General features: G+C 58.5%; 1 protein-coding gene across 1 annotated transcript in view; it reads left to right on the top strand.

Annotated features, from left to right (window-relative positions):
* The first annotated feature begins 1314 nt into the window (after positions 1–1314).
* Positions 1315–8375, top strand: part of NGFR (nerve growth factor receptor) — a 17274-nt gene continuing 10213 nt past the window's right edge. The window contains exons 1-2 of the mRNA XM_054396541.1: positions 1315–1359; positions 5565–5706. Of these exons, the coding sequence (XP_054252516.1) occupies positions 1315–1359; positions 5565–5706 (187 nt within the window). The remainder of the gene's footprint in view (positions 1360–5564; positions 5707–8375) is intronic.

Below are 8375 nucleotides of genomic sequence, written 5' to 3'. Positions count from 1 at the left end.
GGCAGCTGAGGGAACTGGGGGGGTTCAGCCTGGAGAAAAGGAGGGGAGACCTTCTGGCTCTTTACAACTCCCTGAAAAGAGGCTGGAGCCAGGTGAGGGTTGAGGTCTTCTCCTTAATATCAGATGCAGGTTATAGAATGAGAGGAAATGGCCTCAGGTCGCCCCAGGGGAGGTTAGGTTTGGGATGGGGAACAATTTCTTCCCTGCAAGAGTGGTCAGGGATTGGAACAGGCTGCCCAGAGAGAGCTTCCAACCCCTCCTGGCCATTGTGCTCCTGGGCAAGTTGCTGTGGGTGCTCTGGTTTAGCAGGGGAGCTGGAGTGGGTGATCTCCAGAGGTCCCTTCCAACTCCCTACCTCTCACTGCCACACCATCCAATGTGCTCCCTGCTGGGAGCTTCTCCCTGTCATCTAGATGGCTGTGACAGACCTTGGGGGCTGGGTCCTGGGGGTGTCACCAGTTCAGGCAGCTGTGGAATGTTGTCCCTTGTCCCAGGCAGCCAGAAGAGGTCTGGTCACCCCTTCCCAGCCATGCTACTGACATGCCCAGAGCCTCTTGCTGGGGTTGCAGTGACTTTAACAAACCCATCAGAGGGGTGGTGACCACCAGAGTGGGATGTGAGGGGACAGATGGACAGAGGGATGTGGGCATCTGAGAGGATGGAGAGAGAGCTGGACAGACAGACAGCAGAGCAGTGTGCATGGGGATGGATGGATGGATGGATGGAGGCAAGGGTTTGAGGAGATGGAGAGGTGGAGGGATGGAGAGGTGGAGGGATGGAGAGGTGGAGGGATGGAGAGCTCAGGAGGGTCCATGGAGATGGAAAGGTGGAGGTGGTCATTTGAGGGGATGGAGAGAGGTGGGTGGACAGCAGGGGAGGATCCATGGAGATGGACAGATGGACATGAGGGGATGGAGAGAGAGAGATGGATGGATGGACAGACAGCAGGGAAGGGTATGTGGAATAGGACAGATGGGAATGAATAATTGAGGGGCTGAAGAGACCTGGCTAGATAGAGACCGAGCAGCCCCCCAAAGCACTTCGTGGGAGGGCAGCGAGGGTCGGGAGGGGCCCGGGGTAGCGGGCGGGGGGGCTGGGGTGGGGGGGCCTGGGCTTTGTGTGCCGGCGGAGGAGGGTGCGGGCACGGCCGCTCGCTCTGATGCTCCGGGGGCGGAGAGGAGGAGGAGGAGGAGGAGAAGGAGGGACTTGCAGCCCTTTTCTGGCTGCCGCCGAGGCAGCGGGAGGCAGAGGGAGGGCAGCCCGGCCACGCACCGGCTCTCCAGGGGGTGACCAGCCCCGCCACCCCCGCACACCATGGCCGGGCTCCTGCCGCTGCTGCTGCTGCTGCTGCTCCCTGTGGTGAGTGCGGGGGTGAAGCATCCTTGGGGAGGGGTGGACAGAGGGTCCCCGGGGCCCCGGGAGGAACCAGGCGGGGGTGGGATAGAGGGTCCCGGTGGTACCGGGATGGAGCGTCCCGGTGGTGCCGGACTGAAAATTCCCGGAGGTCCCGGAGGCACCGGGATGGAGGGTCCCGGAGGCACAACCCAGGAGTATTTGGAGGGTCCGCGGGGGTACCAGGCTGGCAGACACGTAGGGTCCCTGGGATGGAGAAGTCCTGAGGGTATGGGGCAGGCAGGAGGGTCCCGGAGCAACGCTGGAGAGGGGATGGAAGGGACTGAGGATCCCGGGGGTGCCAGGCAAAGCGCTTGTGGGTGCGGAGGAAGGGGACCCGAGGGGGTGGATGGTGATGTGGGACCCGCAGGGACGGATCGTACAACTCCCTCGGACCAGGCTCTTGTCGCTCCTTTCAGCCAGGACAAAAAGAATGACAGAGCCCTCACTCAGCAGGGGAGGGGGAGAGGATGCCACCCACACCCCAATGCCCTCACGTCCTGCCATGCCATATCCCCACGACCTCCCTTAGACATTCCCAGCTCCAAACTCACTGCCCAGAGTGAAGGCTGAGACACTTTCCCCTCCCCGGGGTGAGCCCCTGGGGTGGGCACAGCTTCAGCATGTGCTGAGGACCAAACTTCAGACTTTGGGGAGCCAGGAGAGAGGGAAACACCCCGAGCAGGGCAGCAGTGGGCACATGGAGATGGACTCAGCTCCCTGGGCTGGAACCCGGGCTTTTGTTGGGGGAGGGTTTGGTGTGGGTCCCGGAGGTTTTGTTAAGCAGCAGGACACCTTTCAGGCAGGATATTAAAACTGAGGCTTTGGTGGCTTCACGCAGAGGCTTGAGGAGGAGAGGGCTGTTTGTGGCTCTGTGCTGGAGGGTCTCCTTCCCCCAGTTCACCCAAGATACTGGGCATGGGATTGGGCTGGCCAAGCCCTCCCCCCACCCGGTCCCGGGATGCTCACAACCGTGGGTGGGTGGCAGGAAAGGCAAAAGCTGTCCCAGCTCTATGGAGTCAGATGATTTCACACCAAGGAATTGCCCACCTCGGGTAACCCCTGCCTGCTGCTGTGGGGCTGGGAAAGTCCAGGTCTGGATTCGTGTTCCCCAGATCTCCACAGCCACCTCCCCGTGCCAGGGCTGAGCCCAGCTGGGACCCCCACGACCTTGGGAGTGGATCTGCTCCTCCAGGATCGCACCTGCTGAGTTGGGAGGATCGAGCCCTCCCCTGTGCAGGCCCAGATGTGCTCCCCCAGCTGTGGCCACAGCCCCAGGGCCACTCCAAACCCTGGGCACCCCATGTTCATTACTCTACCTGTGCTGCTTGGGGGTAACTCCAAGTGGGAAGAGGTAGAACCATCCCAGCCCTGCAGAGCCATCCTAGTCCTCCAGAGCTATCCCAGCCCTGCAGAGCCATCCTAGTCCTCCAGAGCCATCCTAGTCCTGCAGAGCCATCCTAGTCCTGCAGAGCCATCCCAGCCCTGTGGAGCCATCCCAGTCCTGCAGAGCATTCCCAGTCCTGCAGAACCATCTCAGCCTTTCAGAGCCATCCCAGCCCTGTGGAGCCATCCCAGTCCTGCAGAGCATTCCCAGTCCTGCAGGAACCATCCCAGTCCTGCAGGAACCATCCCAGCCTTTCAGAGCCATCCCAGCCTTTCAGAGCCATCCCAGCCCTGCAGAGCCATCCCAGTCCTGCCGAGCCGAGCCTTGGCCAGACCCTCAGACCTCAGACGTGGCTTTTTTTCTGCTGCCCAGAGTTTGGGGATTGTTGGGAGCCAGGGCTTTGGCCTTTCCTAGACAGGCTGCTTTGCCAAGAAAGGCAGAGCCTGTCTGTCAGGCTCACGGGAGGTTCGGATCCAGGCTTGCTGCTGGGACCATCTCCAGCTGTAGCATTCTCCCTTTCCCCTGCTCCAGTGAGAAGCAATTTCCCGTGCCAGGGCTCCGGAGCTAATGGTGTTGTGCTGAATTCCCACTTCACCCACCTTCCTCCGAGGTCATCTCCTCCTCCTCTGCCTGCCAGGACACAAAACCCCACGGACATGACTCCAAGAGCAATTAAAAGCTCGCAGAGGTGTTGCTCACAGTCTCCCTCCGTGCCCCCCAGCCCCACCCCTCCTCGGTGCAGCTGTCAAAATGCTTTACGGTGTTAATACCTGCAGCTTTGTCAACAGGAGTTGTGTTAATCAAATGCACATTTCAGGGGGTAATGCAGACCATGTGCCCCCCTCCGAAGTGTCTTGGTCTTTACAGGGGTTTCAGTCGCTCACACTGAAAGGGAAACGAAAGCAGGACTGGGGGTGGAGGGTGTGGGATGCAGCACCTGGGACTGGAAGTTGCCTTTTCGATAGAAGTAGGGATCAGGCAGCGGGGGGGGGGGACGTATTGACCCTTCCTGCCAGCCCTACACGTGGCCAGAGGGGGGCTGGGGGTGGTCCCTGGGGTCAGCTGCTGGTGGTGGTCTGGGTGTCACTGAGAGGAAGCGATGAGGCTGGGTTCCATCCCCGTGGGCTCCCGGAGCCGCTCGCAGCTGCCTGCGGCGTGGGAGAGCTGGATGCTGCTGGTCCCAGCTGCGCTGCCCCAGTCCTCCCAGCACTATTTATAGCCAGGCACGTTCGGCTGCTCCCCCGGTCCCACTACAGGGGGAGAGTGGAGGCGGGAAGGAGCTAAACCTCTTCCCAAGCAGGGGAGATGGGCTGCAGGGGCTGGAGCAGCAGGATGGGCTCCAACCAGCTTGGCCGCACAAACCTCACGGGCAGAATCTGTCCTCCCCGCCAGGGGACAAAGCAAAAGCAAAGCAAATCAAACCTTTTCCTCACCCCCAAACCCATTGCCCAGCTGTTATTTGGGGGTGCTGAGGTGCTCTGACATCACACCGAGCCCTTCTGCCTGCCCAGTTCGGGGTCCAGCGCTGGAGTGGGGGCTGCCAGGCTGGGCTGGTGAAGGAGTGCCAGGGAGGAGAGCGTGAAGCAGTGCCAGGGAGGGAAGCATGAAGCGGTGCCAGGGAGGAGAGGAGAGCAGCCACACGCTTTCCAGCGCAGGGTAATTGGAGCACTTTGTCATTCAGATGCCTATAATTGGCGCTCCATTGTCTCAGCCGGGCCGGATGCTGCCGGATGATGCACAGCGAGTTCATAACGCAGCATTGTGCAAAGAGGCAGCCAAGTGGCTGACGAGGCATCCAGATGCACAAGGAGGGGGGAGAAAGCTCCTCCAAGCATTAGCTTAGTTTCTTCCCTTCCCCCCTTCCCCCCCAAAATAACAATAAAAAAACCCCAACCAACCAAGCAAACCCCCACCAAAATAAAAAATGAAGCATCCAGCTTAGCTGGGTGGCAAAGGGATGGTCCAACACGCACCTGCCTGTGAGCAGAAGGAGCAAAGGGAGCCCTGGCAGAGCTCTGATTGCTGTGAGCATCCCTGCAAGCTCTGTACCCAGGTAGAGATGCTTCCTGCACTGCGTGGCCTCAGCCCAGAGGTGTTTTGGGGAGCAGCCTCCCTGCCCCCCACTGCAGAGTGCGTGTGTGGGGTGGCTCTGGCTGCTGCTGCTGGCAGGGTGATTGCTTCCACATGTGAGGACAGGTTCTAGAAGCAGCTACACTCAGTGCCATCAGGCAGCAAGTGCTGCTGAAGCCCTTGGTGCTCCCTTCAGGCTCTTCACTCCCATCGTGGGGGGATGGGGGGCGGTGATTTCTGAGCCCCATGTGCACCAAGAGCACTGCAGGGCTGCCAGCCCAGCTCTCCAAACTCTCCATCTCACCAGGCAGGTCTAACCTTGCTGCCAGCCTCTGGGCAATGCCTTCCCCACAGGCAATGCCCTGGGAAGGGCTGAGCCCTTCAAGGATGCCAGAGCACCCTGAGAGGAGCTGGCTTGGGTGAGAGACAAGAACAAACAATGTGGGAAACCCCAGAGTCCTGCAAAGCACCCAGAGCCCAGGCTGTGGCTTTTCCTGACCTCTCTCCACCAGCAGAGCTTGGCAAGACCTTTCCTGATGGCCAAGTTTTGTGTCTCCTAGGACCTATATTTAAGAGGGGAGTCCCATTTAGCCCCCACCATGGACTGTCCACCCCACAGCAGGACCCCACCTTGATGCAATGCATTCCTCCAGCTGCCCTTGCAAGGAAGGTCCCATCCCAAAGGTCACCTCCTGGCTCTTTTTTTCTTTCCCAGCATCCCACCTGGAGCTCCAAGAACAACTGCTCCACCAAGATGTACACAGCCAGTGGGGAATGCTGCAAAGCCTGCAACCTGGGAGAGGGGATGGTGCAGCCCTGTGGGGTCAACCAGACTGTCTGTGAGCCCTGCCTGGACAGTGAGTAGCCACTTCCCCCCACAGACCACCACAAAGGGGCTGGCACAAGGTCTGGGGGGCTTGAGGTGACCATGAGGTACTTGAGTCTCCCCATGTGCATCCTCCTTGCCTCCTGGAAGTGTTTTCTGGACACAATTTGTGCTGTTTGCTTCGAGCTCCCCATCTCTGTGCTGCCAGCAGGGTCACAGGCAGCATTTCCCCAAAGCATCTGCCCACAGAATGGGAGGGGGAGGAAGGGACCCCTCCCTGCCAGCTTCACCTAGGGCAGGTCACCCAGGAGCACATCCAGGTGGGGTTTGAATGTCTGCAGAGATGGAGACTCCACCACCCCTCTGGGCAGCCTGCTCCAGTGTTCCACCACCCTTTAAAGAGGTCCCTGCTCATGTTGAGGTGGAACTTCTCATGCTCAAGTTTATGCAACTCAGCCACCTCCCTCTCTTTTGGGACCTGTTGGTACCAGGCAGCTTTGCAGCACTGTTCCCCTCTGAAAAATCCCCCTCCCCACACCAGCTGCATCTTGGTCTCTGATCCAGCCATGGGGATGTCCCACAATGAGCCACCTCAGTTATTATTTTAATATTTTTTTCCCCTGTGGTTGTTTTATTTTTTTTTTAAATTATTTTAATTTTTTTAATTTATTTTTTTAAATTTATTTTTATGTTTAAACAAAATAAAAGCAAGTCTGAAAGGGGAAGAAGCAAATCACACAGGTCCCCAAGAGACAGGGGAACAGTTTTGTCCTGCCCACTTCCAGGCATGATTCCTGTGCCAAATGCTTCATGAATATAAGTTGGAGATGTGTGCAGGAGATGCTGACAGCTGACAGGGGCCCAACTCTTGCTGTTTAAACACCACCATGATAGGCAGAAGCTCCTGCAGGGAGCCTGAATGAGGTGTCCTGCCCCCATTGCTCCATCACTATCCATCCCTGTGATCCATTCCTGCAGGGAACCTGGATGAGGTGCCCAGCTCCAGCTCCCATTGTTCCATCACCATCCATCCCAGTGACCCCTTCTTGCCCGGAACATGCCCAGCTCCAGCTCCCATTGTTCCATCACTATCCATCCCTGTGACCCCTTCCTGCAGGGAACCTGGATGAGGTGCCCAGCTCCAGCTCCCATTGTTCCATCACCATCCATCCCTGTGACCCCTTCCTGCAGGGAACCTGGATGAGGTGCCCAGCTCCAGCTCCCATTGTTCCATCACCATCCATCCCTGTGACCCCTTCTTGCCTGGAACATGCCCAGCTCCAGCTCCCATTGTTCCATCACCAGCCATCCCTGTGACCCCTTCTTGCCTGGAACCTGCCCAGATCCAGCACCAGCTCCCACTGACCTCTTCCTTTAGGGAACCTGACCAGAGTCACTGCTCCCAACCTTTTGAAGCCCTAAGGAGAAGTGTTTGGAGGAAAAGCTGTGCCAGCCAAGCCTGGATTGCTCCAGGGATGTGATTTGAGGGGGGGAAAGGGACAGAGGATGGCTATGGGAGGGCAATGAAGAGGTGAAGACTGGGGTGAGGGAGGAGCAGGAGGAGCAGAGCAGTGCCAGCATGGAGCAAGGGATGGAGCAGTGGCAGGGCAGTGCTAAAAATACTTTTGCTTTCCCGCAGGATCGATGAGCAGTGCTTAGCCAGCTGCGCCTGGCTCGCTCCCTCCTCGGGGCTGCTGGGGGTGGGGGACAACCCCTGGGCCTGCTCCCTCCTGGGCTGCAAAGAGCTCAGAGCCACCTTGCTGTGGAATCCAGGGTGGACATTGTGTTTGCACATCCCTGTGAACCCTTCCTGCACGGAGCCTGAAGGAGGTGTCCTGCTCCCATTGTTCTGTCACCATCCATCCCTGTGATCCATTCTAGCTTGGAACCTGCCCAGATCCAGCTCCCATTGTTCCATCACCATCCATCCCTGTGATCCCTTCCTGCCTGGAACCTGCCCAGATCCAGCTCCCATTGTTCTGTCACCGTCCATCCCTGTGATCCCTTCCTGCCTGGAACCTGCCCAGATCCAGCTCCCATTGTTCCGTCACCATCCATCCCTGTGATCTATACCAGCTTGGAATCTGCCCAGATCCAGCTCCCATTGTTCCATCACCATCCATCCCTGTGATCCATTCCAGCTTGGAACCTGCCCAGCTCCATCTCCCATTGATCCATCACCATCCATCCCTGTGATCCCTTCTTGCCTGGAATCTGCCCAGCTCCAGCTCCAGCTCCCATTGTTCCACACCATCCAGCCTTGTGACCCCTTCCTTCAGGGAACCTGACCAGAGTCACCATCCTGATTTCTTTTTGGGATCTGGAGGGATAAATGGAATTTCCACCCTCTGTGGAGGCCATGGGATGTGGAGGTTATGGAAAGCCCTGGAAGCAGTGCTGGCAGCCTGTGTGTCAGCTGGGGTGTGGGTGCAAAGTGCTGCTCCTGCTGTGGTTTGCTTCCCAGCTGCTCCTGCCCAGCCCCACCTTGCCCCAGGCAGTTGTACTTTTGCAGGGGGATTAACATCAGGCAGTGGCAGCAGCATTGGGTCAGGGAGCTGAGCTGGAAAGCACCAGGACAAAAGAGTCTGAGCCCTTCCTCCATCCCTGAGGGAATGAAAGCAGCCAGGAGCAAATGCTGCAGCCCTGAGTCCTCCCACACCAAGAGCCAAGCCTCAGGGCACCGCTTTGTGCCCTGCTGCT

The sequence above is a fragment of the Indicator indicator genome, chromosome 37 (genome assembly GCF_027791375.1).
Source record: "Indicator indicator isolate 239-I01 chromosome 37, UM_Iind_1.1, whole genome shotgun sequence".
NCBI classification, from domain to species: Eukaryota; Metazoa; Chordata; class Aves; order Piciformes; family Indicatoridae; genus Indicator; species Indicator indicator.
The sequence above is the reverse complement of the archived record's forward strand: the minus strand, read 5'-3'. Positions and strand labels throughout refer to the sequence as shown.